General features: G+C 37.0%; 1 protein-coding gene across 1 annotated transcript in view; it reads right to left on the bottom strand.

Annotated features, from left to right (window-relative positions):
• PIKFYVE (phosphoinositide kinase, FYVE-type zinc finger containing) overlaps positions 1–14,763 on the bottom strand; it is a 69,521-nt gene that overhangs the window by 47,442 nt on the left and 7,316 nt on the right. The window contains exons 6-11 of the mRNA XM_019652909.1: positions 11,597–11,804; positions 6,076–6,214; positions 4,515–4,672; positions 2,768–2,879; positions 1,354–1,501; positions 634–801 (exon numbers count right to left, since the gene is read on the bottom strand). Of these exons, the coding sequence (XP_019508454.1) occupies positions 634–801; positions 1,354–1,501; positions 2,768–2,879; positions 4,515–4,672; positions 6,076–6,214; positions 11,597–11,804 (933 nt within the window). The remainder of the gene's footprint in view (positions 1–633; positions 802–1,353; positions 1,502–2,767; positions 2,880–4,514; positions 4,673–6,075; positions 6,215–11,596; positions 11,805–14,763) is intronic.

A 14,763-nucleotide genomic window follows, 5' to 3' on the forward strand; every position in this document is an offset into this window, starting at 1 on the left:
TTCCTTTTATACCAAATGTTCTTTGAGTACGGCCATTATTATTTTTGAGTCAACAGACTAAAGTATCAGATAAGATAGCTAAAAATAAAGAATGAATTCGTTTTGTAGCAAAGAGAACTTTTTAATAAATACGTGTACATAAAAAGCATTTGAAATGACAGCAGAAAGATGTTTTTGGAATATGTGAATGTTGTTCCCACAATCTAGTTCAAGCATCTGAAAAGGTTTAGGAAATCTGCTACTGGGTAATAGCATAAGCAAGTAGGCTCTAAAATGTTAAGTGAAGAAAGAGAAATGAATAGAGCAGAACATCCATGTTATAAATGCAAAGAAATGCCACCTTGGAAGTTGCACATTATGCTAAGGGAAGAGCAGTCAGATGTAGTTCCTCTCAAAGACTACAAGCTTTAAACTGGGTGTGGTGGTCCTGAGGGAGAAAACAAGAAACAAAAGGAACCAACCAAAAAAGGTATGGGGGGAGGTGTGGGGCAAATGAGAAAGGGTGGAACAAAACCCACACCAAATCCCCTCAGCCATGTGGGACAGAGGAAGCCAGGCGGACAAGCTGGCATGAGATCCTATGGCCCAGCTCTCCAGCCTGCAGCTGGATTCCAGATGGTGACCACCTCCTACCTTTTTGGTCAGCAGGGTGAGGGGGCACATGTGGGTACTTGGAGGGCTTCTTGATATGGAAGTTCACGTTGTCCAGCTCCACGTTCAGGCTGATAGAAGCGGCTGAGTCACTGTCCACTGTGGACTGGAAACTGCTGACTGATGTGCGCTTGCTAGGACTGGCAGAATCTTTTAGTGTTGGGGAGGGGAAAGAAATATAGGGAGAGGAGGGGGAGTAAAAAATGGGTTTCATCAGGGTATTGGAGGAAAGGAGAAAAATGCTTTTTTAATATACAAGCCCAATGTGCAATACCAAAATGGATACAGTATTTTCATGTGCTTCTGTGTGGACTTAATAAAATTTGATCAAGGTAAATGTAAAAGGTATTTTTAAAAATGGAAAATTATATTGGAGGTTCTGCAGAGAGAAAGTCTGATATCATAGTGAAGAGGTGAGAAAGTTGTCTGCTGTGATATTATTAGCTCAGAGTTATTTTAAGCTGCTGCAAACTACAAACTATGGCAACATCTGAAAACACCAGTAGCCTAACAAGTTGGTTTCTTAAGAAAATACTGTATCTAGGATGAGGATTGCTATCAGATGTTTACATTTATTTGGGAGCCATAAATCTTAAAGTAGGATTGTTTCAATTAAACAAACAGACAAACAAAAACCATATTTCATCATATATATTACAGTCATGATACATAAAAACCAAAATATTAGAAAGTTAAACTCACTAGTCAAATTATCGTCACCTTCTTCGGCTATCTGTTCTGTGTCGCTGTCATCAAACTTGATGTCTTTAAACCAGGAGGGCTCAGAGTGTCCTTCCACAGAGTTCACCGAGTCACTGTCTGGAGAGGGGGTCTCGGAAAAGTCTGTGCTCTGCAAGGATCAACACGGAATATCTTCAATACCTTCAATAGCAACCGCAGGGAGGCTGGCATGCTACAAATAAGGCCCAGCCAGATATTTTTACAAAGCTAACCACTGACTATGTTTATATAAAAATAAGCAAATTAGTAGAAACTAAGCTACAAACCAGCATCATGCTGACAATTCCACTCTTAAAACTGTAATTTTTATTATTCAGTAGGCTTAGGCAGTATGTTACGAACGCAACATAATATATAGAGCACATCGTGTTTCATCTCATCATTTAGTCCTGAGAGTGAACATGGCTTAGAATTTATTCCAACCCTGTACACCAACACTAGGACAAATCATGGAAAACAGCTTTTAGATTGTAACAAATAATGCCACGCCAATCTTTTGCGTTATTTGTCTTTCTAACCCCTGACTTTCCAATTTTAGTTCACAGAGGTGTTACTAAATATCATATATAACAAATTAACATAAGTCAAAAAGAAAAGTATATCTTTTTAGAAAGTTCTTTCAATAATTTCCACTTCCCTAAAGTTTAAAATAAAGAATAGTCACCATTTTACCATTGCTATACAATTTAATACTGCTAATGAGTCAACACCTATTGCGATGGTGACATTAAATTTTTTCAGTCATTTTGTTGTGTATGCTCCATCTCAGTCCTAAACACACAGACAGTAAATCTGAAACCCACTGAAGATAAATGACAAACTATACCACCACCAGGCCAAGCTTAAGAAAAGCCACACCAACTGAATAATGTTTGAATGCAACAGGTTTTTCACCACCACTACCTAACAAGTAAAAATGCTTTTTTGGGGGGGTTTTTTTGAACATTATCCAATTTTATTTTTATTTTTTATTAAAGTATAGTTGACATACATTATATGTGTGTCAGGTGTACAACACAGTGATTTGACACTTATTGTGACCACCACAGTAAGTCTAATAACCACATGTCACAGGACAAAGTTATTACAGGGTTGCTGACTATGTTCCCTGTGCTGTATATTCCATCCCTATGACTTATTTATTTTATAACTAGAAGTTTCTACCTCTTATTCCCTTTCACCTTTTTCATGCATCTCCCCACGCCCTTCCCCTCTGGCAACCCCCTGTTTGTTCTCTGTGTTTTAACTTTCCTCGTAGAAGGTAAACATGTTAGAGACATGCATCTTTGGGTAATTCAAGTACTTTTTATTCCCGCGGATGAAGAAAGACCAGGAGAAGTTCGCTAAGTGCTCATTAGCGAGCACTGAGAACTACCTGGAGTGGTCGGTACAGTGCATACTCGTCCCGGAAAAGCTGATCGTGATGGCTGACACAATCCAGCCAACGTCCATCGACCATCGCTTGTCCAATTGCTATGGCTTGTGCCCTGAATCAAGACCAACAAAAAGGAAAACTTTCACAAGTCAGTCGGGATAATTTTATAGGTACCAGATGACACACAAACTAAATTTTTTTCCTGTCCTCATCAGAGTTGGAATTTCAAATGGTCCTTGGATCGGTGAGGGATAAAACAGGCGAGACTTGAAGCTAAATTAAAAGATTTTCCAATAGTAAAGAACCTATTGGTAAGTCAGTCCTAACAAAACCTAATTTAATTCCAGCATTTTTGAAGTACTCAAGGCATGCATACCCCGTACTTAAAACAAATATTGAGGATAGCCAGGCTCCCACTCTCAAGGAGCTTATAGTCTTGATGAGAAGACAACACCAAATATTACAGACACAGGTATGAAATGCATGTATGTGTATATACATGAAACAGACACTTATTAATAACACATTACATTTGTATGGTATTTCACAATCTATAAAGCACTTCTGCCATATTATTTCATTTCATCCTCACAGCTTCTTCTCAAAAAACCATATATTTTCCTCATATTGGAACTGAGAGGTCCAAGTCTCAAAGAGATTAAGTAACTTGACTAAACAGACAAAGCTAAAAAGAGATACACTTAAAAGTGGAACGTAAGGCTTCACTGGGCAAAGCTGTTTCTCTTTCCTGCTAGTACTTGTTTCTTCCCATGAGAGGAGGAGTAACTAATCTAAACAAGTAGAAAAGCTAGGGAACGTGTTACCTTGAAAGGCAATAGGAGCTATCTCTCTCTTTTTCACAACTTATTTGTGAGATTTGAACAAATCTCACTAGGACACTCCAGGTGTGGCTTATGGGCCCAGTTCTCAGGACAGGTTGCAATGTCCAGATCAGGGGAGAGTGGCAGAAGCCACTGTGGTCTTAGGGTCTAGCTACATGCCCCGATCCCGCTTAACTAAAGAGCTCTGTGTTTTGGCAATTACTATACATTTCTGCTGTTAATAAATTAGGTAAACTGTGACCCCATTTGGCTCCTTGCATCTATTCTCTACTGGTTAAAACCCAGAAGGGAGGAGGGTTTGACTAATTAGCACCCCAAATACCAAATGCAGAAAACAAAAGCACCCTACTCACAAAGAAGCTGGCTCCTCTTATATGTACAATTATGTGTTCACATTAAAAATAAATTAATAAAGAATATCAGGGCCGGCCGAGTGGCGCAATGATTAAGAACTGGCTTGGGACGCCAGAGGGCCCCGGTTCGGATCCCACACATGAGGGCCAGTGACACTGCCCTCCACAGCTAAGATGCTGAACAGCAGCTCAACCTGGAGCTGGGCTGCCGTGAGTTGCCGGCGACGGCGTGGGCTGCAGTCCCTGTGGCAGTGTGTTGCCATGGGCTACCGTGTGTAGCCAGCAGCCAGCGTGAGCGGCCAGCAGCCGCTGTGAGTGGCCGTCCAGAAGCCGGCGACTGATCTGCCTTGCCTGGGAAGAGCACAATGATGGTGCTAACTTGGGCCAGTGAAGCAACATCCTCCACAACTAGACTGAAGAACAAAAGGACAGCAACTTGTCTGTTCCCTTTCCCCCAATTCCCCAACACTGTTCCCATCCTCCAATCCCCCAATAAAAATCTAAAAAAAAAAAAAAAAGAATATCAAAAAGTCTTTCCGAAGGTCACATTACCTTGTAGCAATGTGTCCATTTCGGATTAACCAGTTGACTAATTCCTTTCCTACGATGCAGTTGGGATGCGTTCTCAGCCAGTAGCGGTGATCCTGAAACTCCATTCCACTGCTGTGATGGCAGATTTTTTTCCACAGATCCTTTAACTGAACACTGTCCTGAAATTACAAGTAATTACTCCTGAGAAGGATGCTATATACTTTTTCAGATTCTTTCTTGTGACTTGTAGATTCATAAAAAGGATTCAATTCGGATGTCTGTCGTAGCTAACAAACACAATTTAATAGAAATGACACGTGCATGGGGAACAGCTTGAACTCAGCTCATCTAATTCCAAACCTAACTTTTTATCTTGAAAACCAACTATCCCAAATAATTTTTTTCAGTCAGTGGCACATATTGTCAGTCTCCTAGTTATCTAATTATAAAATTGCATACTCCTCTTTGGAGAGGGGATAAGAGGGAGAGACTGAACAGTCAACACTCATCTATAGTAAATGTTTCTAGTAGCCTTCACTCCACTAGATTCTCACCACTCTCACCTACACCCAATTGCCAGGTGAATTTTCTTCTTTTTTTCCCCCAGGTGAATTTTCCTAAAGAAAGGCCTTCTCCAAATCTTCCAACATTGCTCAGTGCCTACAGGTTCATATCTAAGCTTGTAAAGAGTGAATTCACCACCTTCCACCAGGTAGCTCCAAATAACTTTCCATTCTCATTGAGCACAGATTCCAACTTAATCTCTCTCCCAATTAATAAATCCTACTTCAGTCCATGAAAAACGCCACGCTTACACTCACAACTCTCCCTTTCCTCACACCTTTAAATAAGGTTTGCTTTCCTCATTGCTGACCCAAATCCATTCAATCCTTCAAGGTCTAGTCCAAGCCTTTCACTTCAAAACCTTTCCTAACTCTCTCACTACTAATGATCTTTATATTTTTTATAATTAAAGTATTACTTCTTTTACTATTAATGACCTGCCCATCAACCTCATTTCTAAGTTTTGAATTGTAAGCTTGAAGACAGAAGCCGTATCTTCTACTTCTTTGAGTCATTCTTAGGATTGAACACAGTATTTTCCATACAGATAAACTCAATAAGCAACTACTGGATTGTTGGAAAAGTCATGATGTCTTTTTTCTACGTTTTTCGTTGCAAAATGCATCATGACTTTTCCAACAACCCAATAGTTATTATCTTATATAAACATATAGTACTAACTGTCTGAAAAGTGTTCTATGGGTATGAGAAATATGTTTTAAAGTTTTAATAGCAATCTGGGACCTAACTAAAAGTTCAGCTCGCTTATTAGTAGGCACCTGAATTCTGATGTGCCAGATGAAAGGAGTCAAGAAAATATTAATGCAATATATGAGTATGGAATGCTTGACCAACTGCTCAAGTGATCCTAATAAAAACTTAAGCTAATTATTTCCTCTATTTTAATTCATATGCTAACTGGCTATTTCGTTTGTATGTATCGTTCAAAAATAAGTCAGTGAAATAAACATTCTTTATAATCAAAACTAGCAATGGGTTAAAGATACTGGACCAGTACCAGAAGAATTTTGCGTTCATCTTCAGTGGCCTCTGTTCTAACATATGTGCGGTTAGCCTGGGGACTGACAGATGTCTCATATGAAGGTACCATGGGAGAGCCAGATCTATCCAGCGACAGGTTAGTAATGCTGGCTGATCTGGAAACAAAAAACAAACAAACAAAAATGAAAACACAGTTGTCAATTATTCATCAATAAATAGAATTACAGTGAAAATTCATTTTTAAAAAAATGCTTATGTGTCAATGTTAAGGGTATGTTTAAAAGTAGTTATGACGTTATATATGATAACATTGGAAGAAGAGTACCCAGAAATTCTCTGTACTACATTTCCAAATTCTGGGTTAGTCTAAAATTACTTCAAAATAAGTTTAAAACAAAGTCGTTACAGAAAGATTACAGGAAAACAATTATAGACGTAGTTCATACAGCAATAATATTTCAAAGGAAATCGATAAAAACTCCTTGTTAAATGCTAAAAATTAGTATTTTTTCTAATTGACAAAGAATCACAGTCTAAATGCAGAAATAATCTTACACATCAGGGACAGGAAACCACGGCCCACCGGTCAAACAGTTTTTGCATAACCAGTGAACTAAGAATGTTTGTTTCAGTTGAACATCTCTAATGTTCTGATGACAGAAAACACTCCCTTTGAACCCCAACTAAGCAAAATATTATCCCCCCAAAAAAGAGTTCCTTTCTTCTCATTAGACCTACATTAAAAATATTGTCCTCAATTATATTTTGCATTTGATCAACAAAAAACTGGTGAAAATTTCTTTCCTCTCGTTGTGTGAGTACTTACATAATAGCCTTAATTTTGCCTCTTGCCAAAGTTACCAAATAAATGACTTGTGAGTAGAATATCAATAGCACCAAGCAAACTTTTATGTACAAAAAAATTTTAGCTAGAAATTTAGTTAGCTTCTACCTTGAAAAAATAAAACCCAGTTTTAGCCTCTATATAAGGATATAAAAGGCATAAGTATCTACAATGTGCTAGACACTATATACTCATTCAGTAGGGCTATATACGTATCTTCCCTCATTTAATCCTCACAGCATCCTATGGAGTCGATACTATTAGATCCATTCTACAGATGAGGAAATCAAGAATCAGAGATCAATAATTTGTCTAAGGTAATTCAGCTAATAAATAATAGAGCTGTCTGTCATTCATAACCAGATCTCAATTGAAAAACTATGCTCTCCTCAGCATGAAGATACTTTTACAATTTAAGAAATTACTCACAGACTGTAACAGCTTTAGCAAAAAGTCATTCTTAATGGTTCGTGAGAAACCACTGATATCAAATAAATAATAGTCTATAAGAAAATTTTTGAAATAAGCAGTTAATCATTTCTTGGCATACTCTTTTAGTGAAAAGTTGCCACTATATCTTAATTCAACTGATTAAAATCTCTTCCAATGTGTACATTACCCATTACACTTCTGTGTCTAACATTCTAACCATCCCTACACATATTCTGATATAGTGGCAACAAGAATAAAAAAAAAAAAGTTAGTCAATTTCATTATCCAATATTTTAATAAGTATCCTAGTGGTAAGAATGCTAAGGGGTGACTGGTTAGCTCAGTTGGTTAGACCACAGTGCTCATAACACCAAGGTTGCCGGTTCGATCCCCACATGGGCCACTGAGGTGCGCCCTCCACAACTAGATTGAAACAACTACTTGACTTGGAGCTGATGGGTCCTGGAAAAACACACTATTCCTCCCTCAAAGAAAACCCCTAAAGAATCAACAAAAAACTCCTAAAACTAATAAGGCATTACAGCAAGTTTGCAGGATACAAAGCAAATATACAAAAGTCAATCACTTTGCTGTATACCAGCAATGAACAAGTGAAATTTGAAATTAAAAACATATTACCATTTACATTACTACCCCAAAAATGAAATACTTAATTATAAATCTAACAAAGTACATATAAGATCTATATAAGGAAAAACTACAAAACTCTGATGAAAGAAATGAAAAAACTAAATAAATGGAGAGATGTTCCACGTTTATGGATAGAAAGACTCAATACTGCCAAGATGTCAATTCTTCCCAACATGATCTATAAATCAATGCAATCCCAATCAAAATCTCCAAAAGCTATTTTGTGGCTATTGACAAACTGATTCTAAAGTTTATATGGGTAGCCAAAAAACCCAGAATAGTCAACACAATATTGAAGGAGAAGAACAAAGTTACAGAACTGACACAACCCAACTTTAAGACTTACTATACAGATACAGTAACCAAGACAGTGTGGTACTGGTGAAAGAATACAAATAGGTCAACAGAACAGAATAGAGAGCCCAGAAATAGACCCCCATAAATACAGTCAACTGAATTTTGACAAAGGACCAATGGCAATACAATGGAGCAAAGATAGTCTTTTCANCTAGCAGTCATTGGTGACTCCCAGCAGCCCAGCTCCAGGTTGAGCTGTTGTTCAGCATCTTAGCTGTAGAGGGCAATGTCACTGGCCCTCATATGTGGGATCCAAACCAGGGCCCTCTGGCGTCCAAAGCCAGCTCTTAACCAACGAGCCACTCAGCTGGCCCGAAAAGATATTTTTTTAATTCCAATCCTGCTAGCCAACATGCTAGCTATTCTTTCCATATTTTAATGGTGTGAATCTGAAAAACATTCAAAATACTGGCCAAAAATGTTGTTGAACACTGAATATGGATAGACAGAGGACTATAGCATAATCTAGAAGCATCCCCTTCCTGTTGACATCAAATTATTAATTACTCTTTCAATGTTTGGTACAAACAGTAAACAAACTACAAATCCATGTGTTATATTAATAGTGGTTCTTACATTTGCCAAACACACTAGCTCTTTGTGTGTTTTCTACATAAAGAGGCTCATAGAGACTCTCAAGCCTGTGCTTTTAACAAGTAAATATGACCACTGCCTATAACTACCTCTTTAACATACTTCCAGTGCAAAATTGCCCTCTGTCCATGAAGACTGAGATCATCAAACGTCTTATTAACACCAAAGACGGCAATATCTATCACAGTCTCCTGATGTACCAATCTCATATCACCATAAAAGATGGAAATAAGGTTGTTTGAGTTTTTTTAGTTAACCAACACTGGTGCCCAGTCACCACTGATCCCTTTTCTAAATATCAAAGCACTTTCTGTTCATTAAATTTTTCTACAATATTTCCAACTTCCCATGTCACATCAAAAACCGATCTTTTAAAACATTTTAATGCATCTATCACTACAGTCATCTAAAGCGCCTTCTATTCTGCACCATTCTTCAAAGATATACTCTGGCCCCATGATCACAGCTCCAAATTCTTTCAATAATCTGGTATATAGTTTGCCTGAACCTAGCAACAGAGATAAGCAGACGCTGTCTACTCTTCATTATCTTGCACTTCACGTTCCTCTTAACCATGTATGTTCTTTCCTGGTTAAGATTATCTTGGCGGGGGAGGTTTAATCAATAGTATAGCAACTCCCCCAAATAACTGGACTAATTTTTCGTTAATCTTTGCATTACAATGTTTTAAATCTTTGCTAAGATATCCTTGGCATCTACTCCAACCTTCAGTGCAGTCTGGACTTCTGCAATCCTGTCGATTTTTTTTTTTTTAAGTACAAGCCCCTCTTTCAGATTCATCCTCATATGAAGGTTGCCTCTTACAACTTTTGTAGACAGTCTTCTTGAAGGGTTGACATCAGAAGGGTACCAGAAGAGTCATGATGGGTTTTTTCAACTGCAGGTGCTTTGCCTTTAATTTTCCTTAAAGACATAGTGTGAAGCTGTACTATAAAGAAGTCATTATTGGAGCCTCCTGTTCTAGTCCTCTCCCAACACCATGAAGTTAGGTTTCCTAAAGTAAATATCTGACCATGCTCAGCAGTCCATCTTTTGCTATGATGAATTCTATGATGACAGGTCACTCTCTTCATGATTTTCAAAACTTCGTAAAACTTTCCAAGAGGTGAAATCATCAGCAAGTCAAAAATGTATTTCACACTCTACTTTCAGCAAAATGAAATTGCCAACAGATGTGGCCAGAGAACTGATATTCTCCGTCATGACAGCTCCCAACTCCGACCCACATCTGTAATTTGTATCACAAAGGCATCATCTAATATCCTCCATGTGGCCACAGTCTACAGTTAGTTCTCACACAAGCGTCATTCACGTCTGCACCATTGTCCTTTCATACTCACCCAAATGTTCTCCACCATTTTTCCAATTTCTGCTTTGAGGACTCCCATAAAGATAAGTATCTTACTCATACTCAATACTACTCAAGTCTCATCTTTTCCCACACCCTCTCTAATTTTCTATGTTTAAATAAGATATACCTTTTTATTACTGTAATTCAAATGCCATTTTACCACTGATAATGGCTAACACTGACAATTATGAGAAATCTGTTATAGAAATGTGAATTTGTTTCCAATTTTTTAAGCATAGATACTTAAGGTCACAAGCTTCTCTTTTCTAATCATATTTTTAGGTTCAAAATAGGGAGTAGCAAAGAATTAGGCAAGCGTTTCTGATCCAAGGAGACAATTCAGCTTTAGAAAGCTACATGTTAAAAATTCAAACACTAANTTGTAAATTTCATATTTATCAGTCTCTTCCTTTCCTTTAAGTTTACCATGTTTGTATCACAAGACAGTGTGTTTGGTCTGTATATTTTTTGAACTTTACATAAATAGAATAATCACTAGAGATAAATGTGACTTTCTTTTCTAGTCTACATTATGTCCCTGAGATTCATACACATGGAATGTAGCTATAATTCATTCATTTTTGACTCCTGTTCAAATTCATTGGTTACATACTAATTCCTCACTCCCTTAAGGGGTAATTGATATAGTAACTGATCAGAAAGATGTGAGTTCAAATTCTAAGCTCTTTAACATGGCCAGATTTGGTATTATGCATATGAAAATAACTTAGCTAAAGAAAACAATCAGAAATTGATGAATCTAGGATTCTAACTCAAACAATTCTGAGTGACTTCCAAGAAACAGTAACATCCTCCACTACCAGTCAGTATAGCATATTTAGACATATGCAAAAACATGAAATGTTCCTTAGGAAAGAAAAAAAAATCTAATTTCATTTGCAAATATTATGACTACAAATCTTATAAACATTCTCCTTCTCTAAGAAGGCTACATTAGAGATTATTAATCTCAATAACTTCTACTGCCTATTCAACAAATATTATCAAGGTCATATATAGGTCATATGCTGTTCTTGGTGTCAGGGATAGAACAGTAACTAGGAGGATATAAAGTCTCTCCTCTTGTACAGCTTACATTTTAGTTAGTCAACATAATCTCTGTCCATAAACATAGTCTGCGACCCTTCTGGAGGCAAGTCAAAGAAAAAAGAGAAAATGGGGAATTTGCAGCAAATAATTCAAGAAGGTAAATGTTAACTAAAATCACTCATAGGTCACAGGACAACTAATATTTCCCAAATACAAATTATATTTCAGTGACAGTACCTTTGCCAGGCAAAGTCATCCTCTAAAAATATGTTACGACTGGCTTTTCTACTCCCAACAGGTGTTCGGGGTTCACTCGGATCAAGTATAGACACAGAGGAAGCAGAATCAGAAAGCGCACTCAAGTCTTCCCCAATGGAATTACTGTCTGTGGAATGAGCATAACTTAAGGCTATTTTTCTGCAGTATGTGCAAGCTCGAAGGTCCCCTAGGAAGGGAAAATAAATAATAATTAAGCAAAATGTAACAATAATATACTACTTACCAGAACATATTAAATCTTTGGGTTAATAGTTATTCTAATAACAGGGAAATGTCTTCAAATAAAGACTACCCAAAAAAAGAAAAAAACTTTTTTAAAGTTAAATAATTTTGTTACCTCAGTTACATATTTTAAAGACCATCATTATGATAAATTCATCCGAGTATACCAATTACCTCAAATATTTATAACAAGTTAAGAAAATGTCACGCAGTTGTATTAGAAACTTGATTATACTAGAAAACTATTTTTTCAAGGTTCTAAAAGTGAAATAAGAGACAGAAGATTAAAAAAAAAATTTAAATAGAGTAAATAATCCAACACAAAAAGGAAGGAGGAAAAATGTCCTTTGGGTCTTCATTATGGAGGAGCCGTGAGGAGTGGCCTCCAAAGGGGGAACTGTTTTAAAAACAAACTAACAAAATGGGCTTCTAGGCAATATGAAATATGGGAGGAAACTTGCATAAAGTTAGGATGAAAATGAAATATTTTTGTCATAATTACTATCAAATATAATTTGTTTCATTTTGTTTTTTCATTTTAAGACTACTATTACAAAGTACTCAGTTTTGTTAAATTATGCATGTATTTTAAGCAAAATTAACATTTTGCTGGGCTGGCCGAGTGGCGCGATGGTTAAGAACTGGCTTNAAAAAAACAAAAAACTCTTAAAACTTGACAATGAAAAAACAACCAAATTTTAAAACGAGAAAAAGACCTGGACAGACACTTCACCAAAGATGATATACAGATGGCAAAGAAGGATGTGAAAAGATCTGATTTTCAACATCATAGATCACTAGGGAATTGGAAATGAAAACAATGAGATATCACTGCACATCAATTAGAATGGCCAAAATCCAGAACACTGCAACACCAAATATTGACAAGGATGTGGAGCAACAGGAACTCTCATTGCTGGTGGGAAAGCAAACTGGTACAGCCACTCTGGGAGACAGTTTGGCAGTTTCATACAAAGCTAATCATAATAGTCAGCATATGATCGAGCAATCGCACTCATTGGAATTTACCCCAATGAACTGAATACATAACCTCACAAAAACCTGCACAAGTATGTTTAGGGAAGCCTTATTCATAATTTCCAAAACTTGGAAATAACCAAGATTTATTGGCTTAGTAGATGAATGGATAAATAAACTATATCCATTCTTGGAGTGCTATATCCAGACAATGGAATATTAATCAGAACTAAAAAGAAATGAACTATTAAGCTGTGAAAAGACATGAAGGCAATTTAAATGCATACTACTATGTGAAAGAAGTCAATCTGAAAAGGGTATACATACTGTATGATTCCAACTATATGACATACTGGAAAAGGAAAAACTATGGAGACAGTAGTAAGATCAGTGGTTGCCATGGGTTGGAGGTGGGAGGGATGAATAAGCAGAGTACAGAGGGTTTTTAGGACATTGAAACTATTCTGTACTATACTACAATAGTGGATACATGTCATTATACACTTGTCCAAGCCCATAGAATGTACAGCACCAGGAGTGAACCCTAATGCAAACTCTAGAATTTGAGTGGTAACAATAATGTCAATGTAGGTTTATCGACTGTAACAACTGTACCACAGTGGTGAGGGATGTTGACAGTGGGGGAGGTTGTGTGTGTTGGAGGGCAGGGTGTATATGGGAACTCCTGTACTTGCCACTCAATTTTGCAGTGAACCCAAAACTCTTCTACAAAATGAAGCTTACTAATTTAAAAAAAAAAAAAAGGAAAGGATGCTGATGTCTGCAACTTACTCACAGATGGTTCAGAAAAATAAAACAGTATGTATATTATATAAAAGTCAAGAAAATGGGTAAAATGTAAATTAGTGAACTTTAATGAAGAATATATGACATTTTATTTTATTATCTCTGCAACTTTTTGCAAGTTTGAAATATTTTCAAAATAATTTAAAATTTTTTTAAAACTCAGTCTCCTGTAACTTCCCATGCCACCAGGAGAGAATGACAAAGTCCTTACAATGAACTCTAGCAATGCTCTACTCCAGGCACACAGGACCTCTNATTAATGATTTCTTGGGCCTTTGGTCCCAAGCCATTATAAATACCTGCTAGACATTTAGCAGAAGAAAAAGCAATCCCAGTGAGTTAACCTAGCTTAGCCTCTACAGTCAAGCAGTCAGCAATGGGGCTCAACAGTCCAGTCTACAGACCGCATATCAAAGTCTCATGCAGCAGGTGATCAGAGAGGAATTTATAGCCCAGTCCTCAAAGAGTCTGACAGACTTCAGCACATCCAGGATGGTAATTTACCCACAGACTTTCCTTCAGCAATGTCCAAGAAGATTAAAACTGGGAAAGAATTGCTAGAACTTACCCCAATCCTACTCTAATTGTGTTACCTAGTCACCCCTACAGCTCCAAACTGGAAGGACTCACTGACACTTAACAGAGCAATGCTGAATCCATTCCTATCAACAATAAAACAAGCCCAAATCCCAGCTTTGTGGCCAGAAGGGAGTGTGCTCGCCAAAACTGTCATATATTATTTCCTTATTTTACAGCAAGATTACTACTGAAGTTTCTACCTATTCCTGGCTCCAGCAGCTATAATACCTAAGGATCAAATGGAGGTGGCTTGACAAAAAGAATGAACATCCCTATTTATTTAACCTCATTAACCCAATAACCTACGGCAAAGCAAGATGGAAACTAACCCACCCTACCTCTTTCTCAAACACTTGTTTGCTAGATTTGTTTTAGGTTTGTTTTAGGTGTGCTTTGTGTTGAGTTGCGTGGGGAAAAAAGAAAGAGGCTGGTATCTAAATGTAAATTGACAAATAACTTCCCAAGATAATTTAATTACAGAAATAATTATCTAAACGGCACTATGTTAGAAAACGTTATCTTTCTACAAATAGTAATGT

Source organism: Hipposideros armiger, unplaced genomic scaffold (assembly GCF_001890085.2).
Source record: "Hipposideros armiger isolate ML-2016 unplaced genomic scaffold, ASM189008v1 scaffold_190, whole genome shotgun sequence".
In the NCBI taxonomy this organism is placed as follows: domain Eukaryota; kingdom Metazoa; phylum Chordata; class Mammalia; order Chiroptera; family Hipposideridae; genus Hipposideros; species Hipposideros armiger.